We start from the raw sequence: 21759 nt of genomic DNA on the forward strand, positions 1-21759 counted from the left end.
TAGCAAGCACATTCCCATGATGTCACTTGCAGGGTCGAGGTTTGCTACCTGAGATACAAAACACTCGGACGTACCGTGGGAATAAGAATATGTGTCAGTACTGGAAGAAGGGAAGAACTCTTATGGAACTGACAAAAACCTGAATTGTTTTAAGGAATGTTCCGGAAGGACTTATGGATTTCCCAAAACATCTGCCTCCTCAAAAAACACATAGGACGATCCCGGGAAAACCAGGACAGGTGGCAATCCGACCGCAGCGCCGAATTCACAAGGTGGAGAAATAACAGTGCTAATGATGGTTGAAATTCATGAAGGCGCCCTTAAGCAATGGATCTCGGAATGCCGTGCATGTAGAGGAGAAGTTACCGTGGGGGAAAAAAATAAAGAGACAGATCGAGAGACGGAGAGAGAGGCGTGTTTAACAGCTGGTGAGGTCTTCAGCCGGGAATAAATTCTCCAGCGACCTCCAAAGACGGTTACCGCATCGCGCGGCGCTTTCAGATGCGCTTCTGCGGCCGTCTGGAACGCTCTTCCGATATTAGGAAGTCACTGGAAGCTGTGCACTTTTAAATCATCATCGAGATTGACAAACTCATTATTTTAGAATTTGGCTTTTGTGTTTAGTTTCGTTGTCCTCCACCCGCACCTCCTATTTAGCGCGGTCGGCTACGTACGTTGCGAAGGAAGATCAACACGTGTACGTACACACGAGAGGAGCAGTCCTGCTGCCACTGGAGCTCTGCTCCAAATCAGACTAGTTATGATACCGTCACACCTTTAACATAACATTTTAACATCTTTACGTTTCCATAAATGTTTTACCGGCTGCACAATACAGTTGTTTTTTTTAAGCAGATCGTTCTGCTGACCAATGGGCACTTGTCACGTGTTGTCATTTTTGTGCTGGATCGGTTCCCCAGTTGATTTTTTGAGATGTTCTTTTTATTGTAAATTACCCTGGGATACTGTGCATGGAGAGCAATATACAAAAGAAAAACTGTGTTGTGTTGTACTATTGCAACATTAAACTCTTGTTGAACAAGCCTGGTGGTTACACAACCTAGATTCGAATCTACAAGATAAGAGCTCTTTGTATTTTTTTGTCGTTTGTATCTTTATTTACAACTGCGTAGGTTTTCGCGATTGTCCCGAGGAAGCTCTCTCCGCGAGCTTTCCTCCCACGATGACCTCCCACGTTCTGCTGCGCGTGCCCTCGGCACGTGGGGCGAAACGTCGGACGCCGTGCCAAACACCAGCGTGCTGCGCAGCGCGGGAATACGTCGGCGTTGTACCTTTATTTGAACACCCGTTGCTCAGTCCAAGGAACCTCTATTCAACCCAAGAACTCTCAGTGTTGATCCTCGTGCCTTGCCCAATGAAACAGATGGCCCCCTTGTGCTCACCACTGAATCAGCCAGCCGTGAGTGTTGGTGTGCGTCTTTGTGTGTACGTGTGCGTGGAGGGGAGCGGCGGTGCAGCGGTTAGCGCGCTGCGTTACGAACCCGGCGACCCGAGTTCGATTCCCGCTCGCGGCCACCAACACCAGTGACGATTATCAGAACCGATCCTGCGCCCGCCCCAAGGCCGTCTCGGCCTACAATGAGAGCACAGCTGTCAACCCATACGGCTTACCCCCGCGTTCTTGTACAGGGAAATTGAGTTTTCAGGTCCATACGGTGTACAGCCGTTTCAATACGGGCAACAACAAATATTTATCTTTGTGTTTGTCCCTTGTGATGGGACTCTGTAGGATGAACGTTGAAATTTATAAAAGCACGGGGTGACCGATAAGGTCTGAATTTGTCTGTCATAAGGTAGGCACTGATAAGGGGTTGACAGGAATGTGAGTACCTGGTGCGATGTGTAAATATCGCCACTGGGGAGACAAAGGCGGTCGAGCGTGGTGCTGGTCACCCACCCTCTCGTGCTCTGTGTCGGCCTTCTCTTGGTGCTCGTTGGACAGCACTTGCCCCGACAGTCCGTTAAGGCCACACGGGGGGGGGGGGGGGGTATCCTTTGTCTCTGTGTGCAGATGGAGCACATCATCTCGACGGTGAAGGACTCGAACCTGAAGCTGTGTCTGGCGTTCGGCATCGGCATGCACCACGCGGGCTTGCACGAGCGCGACCGCCGCACCGTGGAGGAGCTCTTTGTCAACACCAGGATCCAGGTCAAACTCACGGCTCACAGCGCACACACACGTACACGCGCTCGCACGCACACGCACATACGCTTACACACGTTCACGCACACACACACGTACATGCGCCAAGACGCACACACGCTCGCATGTGCACATACATACATACATATGCATGTACGCGTTTACGGGCAAACAAGCGTTCGCACGCACGCGCACATACGTACATGCGCGCACATGTGCACTTACATACACACGCACGGACATGTACACGTTTACGCGCACACATGTACATGCACACACGTACACACACGCGCACACACACGTTCACGCACGCACACACACACGTTCACGTACACACACACGTTCACGTACACACGTCCACATGTACGCACGCACACACGGAGGCAACAGGCGATCGGCGCCCAGCCTCCGCGCTTCCATCCGGTGCTTGTGTCGGAAGGTGATGTTTGCGTCTTAATCTAACATTTGTGTCTTAGCCTGGTGTTGGCGTCTATATCGGGTCTCTGTGCCTGAATGTGGTGTTTGTGCCCGAGCCTGATCTTCGTGTTTGAATCTGGTCTTTGTGTATTGACCTAATCATTGTGTCTCAAATGTGATGCGCATGAAACTCAGTCTTGTCTCGTGTTTCATCATGAGCCATGTGTTTGAATCTAGTTTGTGTATCAGAATCAGCATCTTTATTTAGACCGGAGGAGGAATCCAATGAGCCTTTAAGCTCTTTTTCCCAGATGTCCGGTACGAGCGGGTCAGCAAGTATGTGTGTGTGTTAATCTCATATTTGCGTGTGAATCTTATCTTAATTAATTAATGTCTTCTCAATGTTCGAGTCTGCCCTTTGTGTTTACACATGATGTGTGTTCAAATCTAGTATTTGTGTTGAATTCGGATACGTATATTTTAATCTGCATGTATGTGTGTGTTTACGTGAAGCTGGTGTTTGTACCTGAGTGTGGCCTTGTGGCTCTCACCCTGTATCTGGACCCCCCCCCATCACGTTGGCTGCGATCTTGACCGCGTCGTTATTGAAGATACGTCGTTTCTTGCAGGTGCTGATTGCCACCAGCACGCTGGCCTGGGGGGTGAACTTCCCAGCTCACCTCGTCATCATCAAAGGCACCGAGTACTTTGACGGAAAAACGCGGAGATACGTGGACTTCCCTATCACAGGTGCGAACTTACACATGGCAGGTTCTCATAGGAGGGCTGTTTAACAAAGATCCCCGTATAGCCTTAACAGACTGTAGGGGCAAGTGCTGTTAGCGAGCACCTATGAAGGCCGGCACGGCACATAAGGGGGTGGGTGGCCAACACCACGCCCGGCCGCCTTTGTCTCCCCAGTGGCGATGTTTACACATCGCACCATTTACTCATTTGAGGCTGAGTCGACCTAGGGGAGGCTCAGGACCGGTTCAGATAATCGTCACTGGTATTGGCCATGAGCGGGAATCGAACCCGGGTCATTAGGTTCATAGTGCATCGCACTAACCGCTACACTACACACACACATAAAGTGACCTGCCAATTACATCATCTCCCAAGTTCGTATATACAGATGTAATCGCCCTTGCTGCACAGGGCACAAACCTCGAGGACATTGCAAGTACACTAACAGCGTATCTAGTCTTATTAGGCCATCTTCCTTCTCTTCAATGAGTTATCCTATGTACTCTGTAATTAACCCATAACAAAGGTGATGGTGCTGATGGTGCTGATGGTGATGGTGATATGCTTGGGCAGATGTAGGCAGAAATGATAATGACCTGACAATGATCATCGTGGATATGATGTGTTGAAGAGCACCGTGGTGATGATGATTGTTGACGATTATGATGATGGAGACAGTGATTGGCTCATAACAATAACGATGACGATGAGCTGATGATGGCAATACATTGTTAATGATGATTCAGAATAAAAATCTTTATTTTGACCAGAGGAGGAATCCTTTGAGCTATGAAGCTCTTTTGCACAGATGTCCAGTTGGGGCGGGTCAGCAAGTTACATCAACAAACATTACATCAAGCAGTTATCTTCGCTCACCAGTTTACGTTCCTCCCTCAAAACTCCCTTTTTTTTCCCCTTGCTTACCCCACGACGCCTTAATCTTGCCTCTATAACCACTACCGTTCCCGCTCCCTCTTCACAATCTCTCTCCATCGCTAGCACTCATTCCCCATCTATCCAATCCATTCATCAAGATTTGCTCTCATCAGTTTCGCTTTGACCTAATACACGCATGAAACAGATGCGCCCACTAACTCCTCTATCATCTTTTCACCACATCTCCGCCATTGCGTTCATACGTACCGTTCTCAATTCTCTCTAAGGCGCACTTGGTCAAGGCATAAATGACGTGAATATAAGAATGCACAAAAAAATCATCATCGATGTTGATGATGAAAGACCAGCAAATATCTCGCCTCCCGTTGTGCCCACGCCGCAGACGTCCTGCAGATGATGGGCCGTGCCGGGCGCCCTCAGTTCGACGATCAAGGCAAGGCGGTGATCTTCGTGCACGACCTCAAGAAGGACTTCTACAAGAAGTTCCTCTACGAGCCCTTCCCGGTAGAGTCGAGGTGAGACGCCCCTCTCTCACCTGTCTCTCGAAAAGAATCCCCCACGTCCCTCGTCAACGCGTTCCAACGCGCGTCGGCTCTGTCTGTCCGCCGGTCCGTAGCGCGAGGTGGGGCGCACGATAAACTCTCGTGAAGCTCGATCGAATTTTTCGATCGAATTTTTCGATTGAATTTTTGGCCAAAGGCCTCGTGGTGTAAAGTTGTGTTGCCGCCTGGGATCGTACAGTTGGATTCAACATACATATGTACATGCATACAAGAGATCAATGGGTCATAGTCTCACACTTTCTAGTAAGGTGCAGGTGAGACTCACCTCCTTACCTCCTCCCATGAACCTCTATCCCTTTTTAAACACTTTCCAACCCAAGTGGAAATTGTTCATCATTAGCTCTGTTGGTCCGTCCGTGTGTCTGTAACAGTGGGCCATGATAATTCGCGTTTAAATAGGAACGAGTAGAGAGTGGTATTGCTGTTTGGGACGGAGGCTTTGCTCAACATGACGATAATCGTCAATAATATAATCAGCCCGCACACTTTCCGCACCGCTCGTTAAACAACAGCAATACGAACGCAATTTATTCGTAGGCTTTCACGGCAAAATAGTACGTTTTATGATTGGTTTCTTTTGGGTGAGGTCGTCACGTAATTAAGGTGTGCATCGTAAACCCTCCTCAATCCCGACGCAGATAATTCATAAAAGTGTGACGTGAATCGAACGTGCCCAGGCTTTTCACTGCCTCGGCAGTGCCACCAGTCGGTGCTGTTGTTGTTATTGTTGTTGTTGTTGGAGAGGAATTCCACGACGTTTTAATGGGTACCGACGTTGGAGATCACGTTCACTTTGCAAGGCTGCACAGGGTTGGAACGTGTGTGGCCATGCCCGACTCCGTACGTGTGTCCTAGTTTGTTGGAGGTACTCGCTGACCATCTCAATGCTGAGATCACCTCTGGTACCATCACCTCCAAGCAAGATGCCATGGACTACATCACCTGGACCTATTTCTTCCGTCGGCTCATCATGAACCCCAGGTGCATCTCAGCGTGTGTCAATCAGTGCGTGCGTGCAGAGTGTATGTCTGTGTGAGTGAATACGATTGAGTGTGTATTAATGTGTATGTGTGTGTGTGTGATTGCAAGTATGAGTGAGTGTGTATGAATGTGTGTTTATATGTGGGGTGCGGTAATGTAGCAGTCAGCGCACTGCGCTATGAACCCAGCAACCCGAGTGCAGTTCCCACTCGCGACCAACACCAGTGGTGATTATCTGAACCGGTCCTGGGTCTCCCCTAGGTCTACTCAGCCTCAAGTGAGTATCTTGCGCGGTGTGCAGTAAACATCGCCACTGGGTAGACAAAAGCGGTTAGCCGTTATACTTGCCGTTTACCCCCTCGTGTGCCATTCTGGCCATAACAGATTCACGCAAACAGCATTTTCCCCAACAGCTTGTTTAAATTCTAGATTTGAAGCTTTCGTGACTGCAAGGATTCATATTCTTAGGTTTTTTCGGTAAAGTCACGTAGGTAAAACATTAAAATTAATAAAAGTAAAATAAAATAAAAATCACGACGTTTCGGAGGCAACACAAGCTTCCGTCTTCAGGTGGAACCGTCACAGCCACGACAGCTGTATCAAGCTGTATCAAGTAAATGATACAGCTGTCGTGGCTGTGACGGTTCCACCTGAAGACGGAAGCTTGTGTTGCCTCCGAAACGTCGTGATTTTATTTTATTTTACTTTGATAAATTTTAATGTTTTACCTACGTGACTTTACCGAAAAATAGCTTGTTTAAAGTGACACGGGAAGATCTTTGTCTTCGAGATTCTGGGCCTCCCCTAGGTCAGCTAAGCCTTAAATGAATACCTGTGGCAACAACCGGGGGGCGGGGGGGGGGCGCATTGAGGGCGATATAAGTCCTAGGATAATTTTAGTAATTGACCCAGATTTCAAGGGCCGCCTGTGCCTGCCGCGCGAGTCGATACTGCGCTGATCATCGCGCAATAAAACGGCACGGCCCTTGTTTTTGCAGGGGGGGGGGGGGGGGGAGGGAGTTCGCCTCTTTAAGAAGCGGCGCTTGAGCGGTAGTTACACACCGCCACGGCACACACGATTCCACGGGCTAATTCCGCGGATCTCCTTAAGACCGTCGGTGATTTCCGTGAGCAAACACGTAATTACGCAAGGCAGCTCGACGTACACGGGAGACCTCGGAGGTGCCAATGTAAATACATCATCGCTCGCTCACTCGCTCGCTCGCTCGTGCTGGTGGTGGTGGTGACTGGGAGGAGCGGCTATCGGTGGTGGGGCGGGCGGGAGGGGGTTTGTTTTTTTTACACCCTCCTGAGAGTGTGGGAGAGAGAGAGCGAGGAAGGTGAGCGATGCCGCAAGCTGATCCTGACAGAGCGGAATAAATCACCAGGCCAGCGCCGTGTCCAGCGTGTGCGGCGAGGTTAGCGGTCACTCGGCAACGATCCCATCGATCGTAACGGCTGCGGCTACCGCCGCCGCTGCTGCTGCTTCCCCCCGCTGTTTGCTAAACGCGGCAGAGGGGAACGTTATTTTTAACTGCGCGCGTTTCAAAGGCAATGATTGGCAATGCGTTCAAATTTGGAAAAAAAAAACGTGATGGAATATAGCAAGGAGGTGGGTAGGTAGGTAGGTGGATTGATTGCATGTGTATAGGTAGATTGATAAGTAGGTGTATGTGTGGGTGAACGGCTGTGTAGATACATTGTGTGTCAGTGGATTAGTGGTTGGATGAGAGTGGTTGAGTTTAAAGGTGTGCGGATGCTTGCATAGGTTTGTTGGTATGTTCATAGGTAGGTTAGCATGTAAGTGGGTTGGTATGTAGGTAGGCGTGTTGTTGGATGGGTGGGTTAGTTGGTGGGTAGGTGCATGGCTGGGATTGGTAGGTGGATGGTTGGTTGGTTGTTCGGTACGTAAGCAGATCGATGGGTGGGTATCCGGGTAGGATTTTTGATTATTTCCAATCAATACTCATTTAAGCAGAGTCACACCGCAATGCTCGCTTTTTACATAAAACTCTGGCTCCGTAAAAGAGTGCAAGTTGTATATCATTGTGGACTATTTCCACTGGACATGCGGTAAACCATAAATCACGGTGGGGTTATAGGCTAATGGGTCCCTGCTGCTAGAGACATTATAGGACCCGCAGATGTTAAGAACTGCTTAAAAAGCAATAGGAATACATTGTAATTCTAATACTGATTGCAGCTGTGGTGAAGATTATGCACAGGAAGGGAAGTTAACCGTGGCTTATTAAACCAGATGCTTTACACGAGATTTACGTATTCACACTGCCGTCATGTTAGTGCGGTTACGATGCAAATAGAGGCTGCTGCTGCAACTTCTGCTGTTGCCGCTGCTACCGCCGCTGCTATTGCCACTATTGCCGCTGCTATTGCTACTACAGAGGATACTGCTGGTGCGGCTGCTGCAGAAGCTACGGCTACAACTTTTGCCGTTGCCGCAGTGGCGGTGTAACGGTCAGCGCACCGGGCTTGCAATCCGGAGGTCGCTCGTTCGATTCCCTCTCCGCCTCTGTTGTCCACCGAGCAGTGTTAATGGATGAAACTGACGTTGGTCGATTGACAAGTCACGTGTGTGTGGGATAAAAGTGTGGGCGCTCCCACCTCTTTCAATGCGTCTGGTCGGCGTCGAAGAGTGGGCCAAAGCATCCTCTCGCTGAGGCCCTTGTGCCCAGCAGTGGTGAGAGCAAGCACTTGCAGGGCTGCACCATTATCTTCCAGCATGTATTCGGTGTGGGGATTGCGTGCCCTCGCGTGAACGTTTAATAACTCAGAGTGTTTGACTAAATGTTTGACTGCTTTAGTCGACGAGTCTCAGGGTTATGACTCCCATAGGCTGTACGTATGAACTTCTTTCGCACCGTACGTAGCCAACCGTGCTCATCGGAGGTGCGGGCAGGATGGGTAGGACATTCAGACTCGACTCGTACGCCACGGTTTGTCACCGACGAGACTCGGACCGTGACTAAAATCTGAACATTGATGACTAAGTGAACATTGGTGGCGCTTCTCTTTTCCATCCGCAGCTACTACAAACTTGAGAACATCGACCATCAGGCCATCAACAACTTCCTGTCGGGGCTGGTGGGAAGTGCCCTCTTTGACTTGGAGTTCTCGGGATGTATAGAGGTCGGGGAGGTGAGTTGTGTTCGCCATCGGCATCGCCATCATCATACAGTAGAACCCCTCTTAACTACGGTAATTGGTTCCACGAAACCGGTCGTTAAGTGATTTGGCCATTAAGCGAGTGTAGGAAATACACGTTAAGGCTTGATTCGTTCCGATAGCATCGAAAGTTTCCCTTTTTCCCCCAAACAGGGGAATGGTCGGTAAGCAAACACATTGGACTCTATGGAGGCCTGTCGTGAACAGGGGTGGTCGTTAAGAGGGGTTCTACTGTATTTGTCATCGGCATCTTTATCATCAGTATTGTTGTTGTTGTCGTAATCGTTGGAATTTGCAGCAGTGTTGTCACTGTCTCACCAACTTTGTCTTCGTCATTGTTGTCATCACTGTCATTTGCATCTTTGGAATAAGCTTCAGCAGCCTGCAGGATTATCACCTCAGCACAAGAGCATCACTAGAGCGATTGTCACGTGATGGCCATCATCGGCAAGCATGAGAATGATCACGAACATTTTTCACCAGCATCAACAATTATCAGCATCGTCATGTTGTTTTACTTGCACTACACGATTCGCGTGAAAGTGTAAAAAAACGTCTCGCTGTCCGTGCGCGCGAGTGCGTGCGTGCGTGCTTGCGTGCTTGCGCTTGTTTAGACGCTGTGTCTAGAGTGTCGAGTGCTCCCGTAGTGGTTTGCACTCTGCACCACCACCATCCCTTGTAAAACTGGGTTCAATTACGAGTACAGCACTGGCTTTTCACATTCGTGGAAATTGTTATCCGAGTCAAGTCTCCGCCTCCTCTCGGTCAGCGATATCCATTAGCAGCCGGCAAAGTGACACACTCGACATAGTGACGCAGTCGTCAACATTGGCAACGGGGAAGGGAATACGGGTTTTTGTTGTTGGCTAAAGTTCTCACGCTGGGAATTACAATTATTATTTGACGAACATTACTCACGACAGATTCTGGTCCCACTTTTTGTTTGCGTTACCCGTGGATGGATCTGGAACTCTGATTTGACAACTCGTGATCGCCCTTTGCGCCTAACCGATGCATCATCCCTACCCTCCACACAAAGATCCCCCTGCATAGCCTCAACAGACTTTTAGGCCAAGTGCTGTTCGCGAACACCTATGAAGGCCATTACGGCACACGGGTGTAGGCGGGGGGGGGGTAGCCAGCACCTTTTCCGGCTGGCTTTGTCTCTCTGGTGGTCGATGATTACCCACCACACCAGGTACTCAAAACAATAGCAAGGAAAAATATCACCCGAATACCCTCAACAGACTGTTGGAGCAAGTGCACTCAAACACACACGCAGGCATTAGCATGGGTAGTTTTCTAAAATCCGTATGCAAGCCCCGTTAAATTCAATGCCACCGCCATCCACTTGTGGAGACACCTGGTGCCCCCCATAGCACTACTAATTGCCGCCTTTATATGTCGCTGTTTACTGCCACGCGTCGGCAGTAATGCGATTATGGTCAATTCATTATGCCCGGGCTTGGCTGGCCGGCAGGGGAGCTATGCAGAGCGCTAAATTGTTTACGCTTCGCCACGCAGCGCGATGCCTTAATTACTCTCTCTTCCGAGACCGGGGGGCCGCGGGTGCATAATTTTTTTTTCTCTCTAACGCCGACAGAGCAGTAATTCGTTTGTAATTGGCTTTAGGCAATTATCCGCGCTCACGCCCGTAATGTACCGGGCGCCACCCAAAGTGTTTGCATCAATATTAATTACGAAGAGGTGGTTTACGACACCGGCCGCATGTCGTGCACGCACGCAGTCGCACGCAGTCGCACGCGGTCGCGCACATTTGCGTGCGAGAAAGTTTTGGGCGAGCGGCGCGTTCCGCGTCTGCGAGCGCGCGACCTCCCCTGGGTCACAGCCATTCCTGAGCGGTGCCTTCGATTGCGCAAGCTTTGGTGCTTTGGCATCGCGGGACCAAGAGACGCCCTTCTGCAATACTCGCGCAGTCGGCGGAGCCGCACGTCGAGGTCGAGGGCTGTAGCCGTGCAATGGCGAGCGGCTTGAGATGAGCGCCGTGAAGGGAGCGGCACCTTGGTGAAAGTTTTTTTTTTTGTGGGTTGGATCACGTGCCTATCAATGTGTCGATGGCCAGAACATTTCTGGCTATCGCCTGTGTGGGTCTTAACTCGTCCCGTCGGTTGTCACGGAGTCACGGAGTCCTATTTAGTCCCGGCACCACTGTGAACCCGGAGACGTGATTTAAATTCCTGGCCACTGTTTACTTGAGTGCCGAAGACGTTGTTTGAACCTGTACCAGGCCAGTTTAACACGTGGTAGGCTTTCGTGACCAATATCATCCATAATAGAGGGTTTTTTTTGGGTTAGATCGCGTAAGTATATAAATGTGTCGTTAAAACCCACCACCACCCGACACAGCCAACTAGTAAGGGTTGTCACGTAAACAGAACTTGCCAATTCGTCACTAGTACAGAAAACCGTTGTGTTGGAGAGCCAAGCCACAACATTTCCAATTTGAGTACGACGTTTTAACTTAGCCTTAAACGAGTACCCGGTTTAGTGTGAAAAGTTCGCACTGGGGAGACGAAGGTGGTGGCAGGGCATGCTACTCGCCACACCCACCAGAACACCATCTGATATAAGCAAGGTGTCGCGGTTTTTTAAAATTACGCAAAATACGTATCATAATCTCCATTATGTATTTTAACTTTTAAACAATAACGTCTTAATGATTCATCTTGTGAATGAGTGTTGATGCATGTTTCCTTCAGGACAACCGGAGCATCCAGCCGCTCCCACCGGGCAAGATCTCCTCCTACTATTACCTGAAGCACGGCACGGTGCGCATGTTCCGTGAACAGCTCCGTGCCGACAGCCGCGTTGAGGACCTCCTCGTCACCCTGTCCGTGAGTCACTGTTGAGGTCGCACTCATTACGTGCAAGGTCACGCTCATTGCACACAAAAGTGCTCGCCGTCAATGAGCCACGGCACCTTGCTCATCTTGTCACGCGAACTCCGGTCATCCTCGCAGCAGCAGCGGCTTTTGGCGAGCCGTCCAACAAAGACGGTCACCGCATCAAGCACTTTCAGATGCACTTCTGCAGCCATCTGGAATGCTCTTCCTTCTGATATTAGAAGCCACTGGAGCTATTCTCTTTTTAAAATCTAGATAGATTTTGTTGTACTTCCCCCGCACCTCCGATGAGCACGGTTGGCTACGTACGGTGCGAAAAAAAGTTCAACATACATATGGATCGCCCCTCCTCAACGCTTGTTGTCATCATCGTCGTCGTCACCATCCGTGACGGCGGTTCCGATGACGTGGGTTTGTAACGCGCACGATATACCACGGCCGTAAACGATGGTGACGACTCTTTAGGCACGGAGCCAAGCTCAGTATCGCTCGAAAGCCAGGCGAAAAGGTGCGTGGCCTTTTAAGAAAGAGAAATTAGGCCTTTAACCCTTTTCCCGTTCTGAGACGTCTGCAAGTTGCAGGCTGTGGGTGTCCCCTTCACCGCTGAGTCTCGGAACGCGAAAGTTTTATTTTATTTAGAGAGACTTAGCAACGTTATTTTTAAAGACATCGTACTCATAGCGGAGAACTGTCGATCGCAACCCTACGATCGACAGCTGGCGCCAAACTGTGCCACACGCCCGCCCGCACGGCCCTGTGGGAGCCGCGGTACTGATAAGTTGTTTTATATTCGTTTATCTTCCGGTTTCGTTTTGTTGACGTACACGTACGTTATCGTAACGCTCACGGGTTAAATTGTCTCTTAAAAGTGCCTGTGGAGTCGAAGGCACGAATGCGCGGCGGGTGGCGTTGGCGTTGCAGACGGCGTGGGCTGCCGCGAACCTTGACTATTGGCGACACGCAACGTGGGGAGATTATTATTTGCCTTTGATTTTGGTGTTTGTGCGGTGTTTTAAATTTAAATATTGTGATGCGTCCAGTTTTCTGTTTGCGTCTTTGCCGTACTTTTTATTTCCTTTGGTTTCTCTTTTTTTGGTAATTTTGGTTGCCCCGTAGGTCCCTTTGTTAATGAGACTCATCCCTGGTCTATTTTGTTCTCAGAGCTGTTAAACTAAATACACTTGAACTTCTTGTTGGCTGGCATCGTGATCATTGTCGTCGTCATTATCGTTGTCACTCGTGATTATCATCCCAATCTTAGTAACCGGCACAATTACAATTAATGCTGTCATGTTGACAATTGTCATTAGCAACATCATCCTCATTCCCTTAATCATAATCATCGTCACGTAGTGTTGTTACTGCAAATATTCTCGTAATTATCTTTGCCATCGTCATTGTCATGATGTAATACTAATTTATTGTTGAGAGTTCCTGACAATGAAATATCCGTGGGTTCATCTCTTTGTGGATCAGTGCAGCCCACTAGACATTCCAGGATCTATATGACGATTACACAGTTCATTTAAATCAACAGCGGTTATCTATATAGGGGGAAAGGCAGGGGGGATTCTCTCACGATAGTAATGTGGAATGTCCAGCACGTGCAACCAACAGGGCTGAGCACTGCCTCTTAAGCTTCTCTGCTAAGCGCACGGTCATGAAAATGTTGAAACAGACGTGCACACAGATGCACACACAGCGCCACACTGAGCCATTTCGTAGTTTGTAATCAGACGTTCATTGCCATTCCATTGAAACCTATCTCTCTGACCCACTTGCATCCCAAACTTTTAGGCTTTCAAGCCGAGATTTTAAACGACTGCATTTTGTAATTACGTTTTATAGTCCACGTTAACCAGCTGCCTTTAAGACAAACCGAGAGTCCCTTTAACCCAAGCCTGGTCTATCCACACCCTTCATTATCCACCACGCTGAATAGTTTAACCAAAAAAAAAGCCCATACCCACCGGCTCCCTATTGTTAAACATGCTCATCAATTAGGGGCTTAATTGAGCGACTTTGATGGGGAAAATAGCTTGGCAGATGGGACACACGCACCAGGAAGAATGAAAAAAAGATTATCCTTGATTTATTTCGTGTGTGTGGGTGTGTCAGTGCCTGCCTGCGTGTGTGTGGGCTTGTGGGAGGAGTGGTGGCGCAGTGGTTAGCACACCGCTCTACGAACCCAGGTGACCTGGATTCGATTTCCAGTGGCGTAATCTAAATCTGTCCAGGGCCCACCTCTAGCTTTACTCAGCCCTAAATGAGTACCTGGTGTGGTATGTAAACATCAGCACTGGGGAGACAAAGCCGTCCAGGCGTGGTGCTGGTCACGCTACCCACTCATGCACCACACCGACCTTCATAGGTAGTCCCGGCACTTGTCCTTACAATCTGTGTGGCTACACAGGGGACCTTTGTACTTGTGTCGACTTGAATTTGTGCGTGTCTTTGCCGAGCTGTGTTGTAAGTGAGCAGGATGCATTTGTGTAAAAATAATAATATATACAATCTCTCACACATACACGGGAATACGCACCCATGTCTGTAAACGTTTCGCAAACAGATTCCACGTTCAGCCTCGTGAACTGCCTGATCTATTTCTGATAGGATGTACCTGGTAAGGCTGGAACAAAACACAAAGAAGATGGTTTTGCGGCACCCTCCCCAGGCGCCTGTGTCTACCCACTGCCAATGCTTATCCTCCGCACCAGGAGACATTTAAGACAGAGTTTGGTGCCACGGTGGTGATATGTTAGCTCCCTCGCCTGGTATGCAGGAGATCGTGGGTTCGATCCTGATTCTGACGCCTGCTGTATATTATTTGTTTGCGTTTTCTCCCCGTGGTCGTGTGGATTGTTCTCCGGGTCCTCGGGTGTTTTCCTCCACATTTAGAGACATGCATTCGGAGTTTTTGGCTTCTATACATATCCATATAATAATCCACTTTTTAAAGTTATCATTTGTGGCCAAGTCGCTTCTGAAAAAGAGTTACATATTGCTCAATGGGCCTTACGAAGTTTTTAGTTTTACTATAAATGTCACCCACAGCATGAAATCAAACCCAGGTGGCCAGCAGTTGCAGCCTATTACACTCAATTGTGCCACAGCAACACACACACAGGCACGCAGACAAAGACCCCCCCCCCCCCCCGTATGGCCATCATACTCACAGTTGGGGCAAGTGCTTTTCGCGTGCACTTCTTAAGGCCTGCACTGGGCATGAAGGGGTGGGTGGCCAGTGCTATGCCCGGCCACCTTTGTCTCCCCAGCTGCTCATTTAAGGATGAGTCTGCCGTGGGGAGACTCGGAACCGTTTCTGGTTTTCGACATTGATGTTGAAGGTGAAAACTTGGCTGGCCAAGTACGTAGCACAGTGTGCCAACCACCACTCCCCATCCACACACAAAGACAAAGATCCCCATGTAGCCATAACAGACAAGTGGCTGGCCAGCATCACACCCGGCCGCGATGTTCACACACCGCACCGGGTACTCATTTGAGGTTGAGTCGACCTAGGGGAGGCCCAGGACCGGTTCAGATAATCATCACTGGTGGGTGGCCATTAGCGGGAATCGGACCCGGATCCGCTGGGTTTGTAGCGCAGTGCGCTAACCAACGGCACCACCGCTCCCCACATGCACACACACGAGCACACATACGCGCGCGCGCATACACACACGCGTGCGCACAAACGCTCGCAGATTTTTCAGTAAGGCACGGGCAGAGCGCGGCGCTATCGCGGACAGCTAAGCCCTAGGGGGGGGTGGGGGGGGGTTTGGCGCGACACAAAAAAGAAAGGGCGAGCGGAATAAAGGAAAGGCAATGCGGCGGAGGATTAATGCAGCCATTAGTATTCAGGACGTCGGTGATGGTTGTTTAATCGCCATGTATTAATGCAAAGTACAAATACAAACTGGTAAACGGGGGGGGAAGGGGGGGTGCGGGGGGGGGCGCTTCTGTGCAGTTTGCGCCGCCCTTCTCCGTTTCACAGCGTCGACAGATTCACGAACAAAAAACACCGAGTGTTGTGCGGTGAGTGTGGCGGTGGTGTGGTGCGGGGAGCGGTGGTGTAGCGGTTAGCGCACTGCTGCGCTACGAACCCGGCGACCTGAGTTCAATTCTCGCTCACGACCATAACCGGTGACGATTATCTGAACCCGTCCTGGGCCTCCTTTAAGTTGACTCGGCCTCAAATGAGTACCTGGTGCGGTGTGTAAAAACATCACAACTGGGGAGACAAAGGCGGCCGCGCGTGGTGCTGGCCACCCACCTGCTCGTGTGCCGTGCCGGCCTTCATAGGTGCTCGCAAACAGCACTTGCCCCAACAATCTGTTCAGGCTCTACGGGGGATCTTTGTCTTTGGTGGTGGCAGCAGCAGCAGCAAGAGAGAAAGCTGAGGTTGTGTTAGTTCACTGGTGGGAGGCGACCAGACCTCACTGCCAGCTTGTAATCCTTTTAATAGTGATACGGATGAATATAAAATGACGCGATAATGTTGCCGTTCTTTTTGAACAAAGTGCCCAGCGGGTTGCTGCTCCGCCTTGTACACACACTGGCAGATCAGATGTTAGATTGTGTTATTTCTTCATCGAATTAATATTTAGATTTTTGTTTTCTCAGTTTAAATGGGAGACACTGCCGTGGCATGTAATGGTTAGGGCTACACCTTGACTTTTTATTTTATTTATTTAGTGAGTAGAGAACACGTTTGCTCTGCAATGGAAAATTATCGACGGCTGTCAATTTAATACTTTTCTCACAATCTTGTTACTCTGAGCACTACAAGTAATCCACTCTTTTATATCATAAAATGGCCAGATAATATATCTTGCGAGATTTTCTTTTTGTATTCTCTCGTATCTAAAAAAAGATTCTGGCAAGAGAATGACATTAATAGGGGCACAATTTGAAAAGTTTGGGTACATTTTAAATTAACCTTCTCAGTATTCTATATTCGTTAGCCCCACCTCTTCAGTGTCGCTATCTATCATCATACTGGTAGGAACCTCCTGGTTACACCAGCCCACAGGGGATTATTGTGTCCGTCCGTCGTGCAGGTAGGGGCTGGGTGGGGAGGGAGGGGCTGGGTGGGGAGGGGAGGGTGGCGAGGGGCTGGGTGGAGAGGGTGGGGCTGGGAGGGGAGGGTGGGGAGGGGCTGGGTGGGGAGGGGCTGGGTGGGGAGGGGCTGGGTGGGGAGTCTGGGGCTGGGTGGGGAGGTGGGGGGTGGGAGGGGTGGGACTGGGTGGGGAGGGGCTGGTCACCCCGTGGTGCCCTTATAAAACTCAACGTTTAACCTACTCACGCCAGCTTGTGCCCGCCCTCACAGTCGGGCATATTTGCGGAATACACCATGCCGCCGTTGACCCTGGCCATTGACCGAGCAACCCAACGTTCCTACCAGCTCCCTCCGCATAAATGTGTTTATTTTAGTTTAATGTACTTTGAACTTGTCCAGTTTCCTTCTTCACCGTGTCTCCTGTCCAACCTATGCGGCCTTTTCCCAATATTCTGCACAGGCCACCGCTTCTGGTGTTTGCATTTTCAAATCTTGAGGAGTCCCATTGCGGTGCTGCAGGGAATCTCAGAAAATTATCTGTGTGGTTTGCTTCTCCTGACAAGCAAATTGTTCAGTTGTGCAGAAGTCCGCTGTTTCAACCCAACGTTTATTTGTTTCACAGAAAATCCTGTGCAGCCAGTTACCCTGCTATAGTTTCGGTTGCAATGGCCCCCTGCGGCAGCCACTAACAACAGCAGAGTTCGACAGGGAACCAGCCAGCAGCCAGCCAGGAAACTCGAGGCATAGATTATTTGAATCGTAGTATGATGTTTAGTATCACCTATGATTGACCGAAATAGCATTACATCTTTATATACTTACACATGCTTTATGGTTTGTGTGTATATGAACAATCTTGTAGTGGTTGGCACGCTGTGCAATGATAACAGCGGTAACCCAAGTTCAATTCCTGTCCGTGATTCCCATTGTCGATGACCAGTTGGGATGTGGACCCGTCAGGGCATGTAGGTGTGGTGTCTTTCGGTGACCGGACAGCAAGTAGTTTGCCCACATGCTGTCTGCTCGTGCTGCTTGCTTTCTTTTTTCCTTCCCCAATCCCGCCAATACGACATGTGTGCTTTTGAGACAGAGGCACAGAGACACGGGGCATCTGGGAGGTGAAGGATTTGTCTGTGGGGAGGTGGCTGTGGAGAGTGGCATTTAAATGCCTACCAACACCAAAAGCCCTCTGCACCCCCCACCACCAGCACCACCCCCTCCCATATGGACCCTGCGGTCTCATCTCCCTGACATCCCTAACGCCAGTTACTCGCTGCGTGTCCCAGATACATTGGCCTCAGCGGGCGAGAAAGAAGGCCCTCCTTAAGCCGATCTTCTGCAGGCACTCGTGCGTCTGCCGCTGAGATGTCTTGTGCCCCCCCCCCCGGACCCAGACGCCACGGGGCACAATGGGTCTCCCTCTGCGCCCACAATGCAGATTTACAGATTAAAACTCAAAGGGTAGCAGTGGCAGTGTGCGAGGGGGGGTGGGCGTGCTTGTGTGGAGTCGAGGTCTTGTGGGTTTAAAAACTGGACACACGCCAGGAGGAAGTAACTAACACCTTCATTTTATTTTAGCCATTTTTTTGGTGAAGCTCAAAAATGGAAGTGCGCACTTGAAGACTTTCCGCCGTCGAGGACCGGAGCTCAATCTCAAAAGATCTCTTGAGGGTAGCTCTCTGATATCCGCTTCCACGGGGAGTAGGGTTCTCTTTGACGTCTGTTGCGTATCTAAATCGATTCTTTGACTCGCGACCATAACGTTTGGGAGATAATGTTCTTGTCATGAATATCAAATCGCCCACGATCTTTGTCATTAAGGCTGCCTTAAAAGATTCGTATATTTTTTTTACGTAGAATACGAATGTTACTTGCTGCTGCAGGTGAATCTCATGGAGACCTCAGGCGAAGAGGACGGCTGCTTGCGTTGTGGCCGAAACGTCGTGAGAATTGTTTTATTATGTTTTATTTTTATTATTTTATTACTTCCCTTCTACGTGACTTTACCGAAAGAACCAAGAAGATGAATCCCTGCAGTCACGAAAGCTTTAAATCGAAATTTAGACCCTTTTCTTCTCAGGACGGGTCCTGCCGCGTGGAACCTTTTGAGTGCATAAACTTTTGCACACATGGACCGGATGTGAAGGTTTCCTTCCAAGTTCGGCGAATCGGTCCTTACAAAGCTGTTGGCCACACACCTTCGTTGGGGCGGCTTTTCTCAATCAAGCGATCTGGAACTCTTCACCACAACGACAATAACGACGACGACGATGCATGTGTGCACGTACATTGAGCGTCTTTCTCACCGTACGCAGCCAACCGCGCTAATCGGAGGTGCCGAAGAAATATAATTATAATAAAAAAAATTACCCCCCTCCTAATTGACGTCAATCCCCCTCACTCACAGCCACACACACACGGCGTTACAGAATTGACAATCGAGCGACACTGCAATGAGCAAGGGCGAGTCAACCAATTAAAGTGCGAGCGGCGTTAACCCCCCCCCCCCCCACTAACGAGATTACAGCGGCAAACACAAGTGACATAATTCACGGCACTCGTTGAAAATAAGGACCCTAGCCGGTGGCTGTCCCCCCCCCCCCGCCGCCCCCCCTCCGTGTGCCGCCCCCCTCCGTGTGCCGCCTTGTCCCCCGGCTCTTTATTCTTTTCAGGTTCGATCTGTCAGCACGTGCACGCTCCGTAGTCTCTTTGCCGCTCACCCGAGCGAGCTTAAACGCGCCAAATTGGATTTAGCGGATGGCCGTCGGCCACCCCGGCCTTTGCCAGCGCGCCCTTGCTGCACACTGCCCTATCGGCTGAGCACAAAGGCAGCGGAGTGGATGCGGCACGGGTTTTTGCGTGGCGGCGTGCTGGCGCGTCTTGTGTGTGCGTTTGTACGCACGTGCGTAGCTTGTGTGTGTGTGTGTGTGTTAGGAGGCGCTCGCTGACAGCACTTGCCCCATAGAGTCTATTAAGGCGATAGCGAGAATGTATATTGAACTTCTTTCGCGCCGTACGTAGCCAACCGAACGATCCTTCCAGGCGGCAAGACAACTCTACACCACGGGACCTCTGGCCGCAAATTCGATCGAACCGTTCTAATCGGAGGTGCGGGGGAAGGGGACAGCTAGGATCTTTGTTAGGAGCGGTAGTCTCGAGGTTAGCGCTTCAAACCCGGCGACCCGAGTTCGATTATCAATCATGGCCAACAACAGTAAAGATTATCTGAACCAATCCTCGGATCTCCCCTAGGTCGACTCAGCCTGAAATGAGTACCTGATGCGGTGTGTAAACATCGCCACTGGGGAGACAAAGGCGGCCGGGCGTGGTGCTGGCCACCCACCCCCTCGTGTGCCACGCCAGCCTTCATAGGTGCTCGCTAACAGCACTTCTGTCTGTCGGTTGAATCTTTGATATGTGCGGTAGTGTCGTGGTTAACACGCTGCGCTACGAACTTGGCCACTCGGTTTTGTTTCCCGCTCGCGACCAATAAGCGTAGCAAATATTTGAAGCAGTCCTGCACCTCCCCTAGGTTGGCTCAGCCTTAAATGAGTATCTGATGCAGTGCATAAACATTTGCACTGGCAGGGGACACAAAAGGCGTGGTGCCGGCCACCCACCCCCTCGTGTGCCGCGCCGGTCTTCATACTTCTTTGCTAATAGCACTTGCCCCAACGATCTGTATAGGCTACACGTGGGGATCTTTGTCTTTTGTGCGTGCACAAAAGCCATCCTGATACCTCGCACCCTCTCGCGCTCAAGACTGCCGCTGTCTGTCACACTCGGCGCTGCTGGTAATCTAACTGTGTGTCAAGCTGTCAATGTGTCGGGCAGTGTCTGGCTGTCTTTCACGTGATCTGTGTTTAACAATGTACGTCCAACTGTCTGTGTGTCTGTAACTGTGGACGTGTGGGTAGCGGTGGCGCAGCAGCGGTTACCGCGCTGCGCAATGAACCCGACGACCCGAGTTCGATTCCCGGTCCTGAGCCTCCCCTAGGTCTACTCGGCCTCAATTGAGTGCCTTTTGCAGTGTGTCAGCATCACCACTAGGGAGACAAAGGTGGCCGGGCGTAGTCTTTGCCCCAAAAATCTGTTAGTAAGTGTGTCTGTGTGTGTCATGTTGTCCGTGTATATTTGTTCATGACTTGTGTCTGTGCGAGTCTGTGTTTTGTGTGTGTGTATCAGTAGGTATGTTAATGTTTTTTTTTTATTTGCAAACGCTCGCTCTCACGCTCCTCGCTCATCTCTCTCCTCTCGCTCGCTCTCTCACTCACTCTCTTAATCGTTTGCTCTCTCGTTCTCTCTCGCTATGGGTAGCGGGGGTAGGTGAGTGCACTGAGCTATGGATCCTGCGACCTGAGATTGATTCCCAGCCGAGGCTGACATCATTGGCAAACCGGTCCTGGCCTCCTCCCCCCCCCCAATGTTCACCAACCCACACTGGCCAACGCGGTGAAGTATTATCAAACAGTCCATACGTTCCACATGGTGTCAGGAGGCCTTAATCCAGCAGTGGATTTGAAAAGGCCCGTGAACATTTCCGTACTGCATTCAGCTACTACAGCTCAGGTCCGCTTTCTTAGCTCGCACTGCTCCACTTTTTTTATTCACTCATCATCTCTTTTTCCCAAGTTTTGTTTTATATACCTTTGCTCAATTGTAGAGAGGCATTAACCGCTAATCGTTTGCACCTTTCAAGAGTGCAATTGCCGGCCGTTTTGCAGCCAATGATCAGCAACTGTGCAAATGTTTCAACGTGGGATGCAGCAATATTTTCGTTCCGTTGGAACATTTATTCTCAAACGTCACACTGCTCACACGTCACATCGCTCAGTGCGAAGCTCCGTCACTTGCTCATTGCAAACGTTCGCTCACTCTCTC

The 21759-nt window shown here is 50.1% G+C and overlaps 1 protein-coding gene across 2 annotated transcripts in view; it reads left to right on the forward strand.

The window, feature by feature from the left end:
• Positions 1 to 21759, forward strand: part of ASCC3 (activating signal cointegrator 1 complex subunit 3) — a 108419-nt gene that overhangs the window by 55008 nt on the left and 31652 nt on the right. For both annotated transcript variants that reach the window (XM_078615590.1, XM_078615591.1), the window contains exons 32-37: positions 2033 to 2170; positions 3211 to 3331; positions 4608 to 4740; positions 5644 to 5769; positions 8814 to 8925; positions 11673 to 11807. In XM_078615590.1, coding sequence (XP_078471716.1) covers positions 2033 to 2170; positions 3211 to 3331; positions 4608 to 4740; positions 5644 to 5769; positions 8814 to 8925; positions 11673 to 11807 — 765 coding nt within the window. The remainder of the gene's footprint in view (positions 1 to 2032; positions 2171 to 3210; positions 3332 to 4607; positions 4741 to 5643; positions 5770 to 8813; positions 8926 to 11672; positions 11808 to 21759) is intronic.

This window comes from Lampetra planeri, chromosome 47 (assembly GCF_965212315.1).
Source record: "Lampetra planeri chromosome 47, kcLamPlan1.2.h2, whole genome shotgun sequence".
Classification (NCBI taxonomy): Eukaryota; Metazoa; Chordata; class Hyperoartia; order Petromyzontiformes; family Petromyzontidae; genus Lampetra; species Lampetra planeri.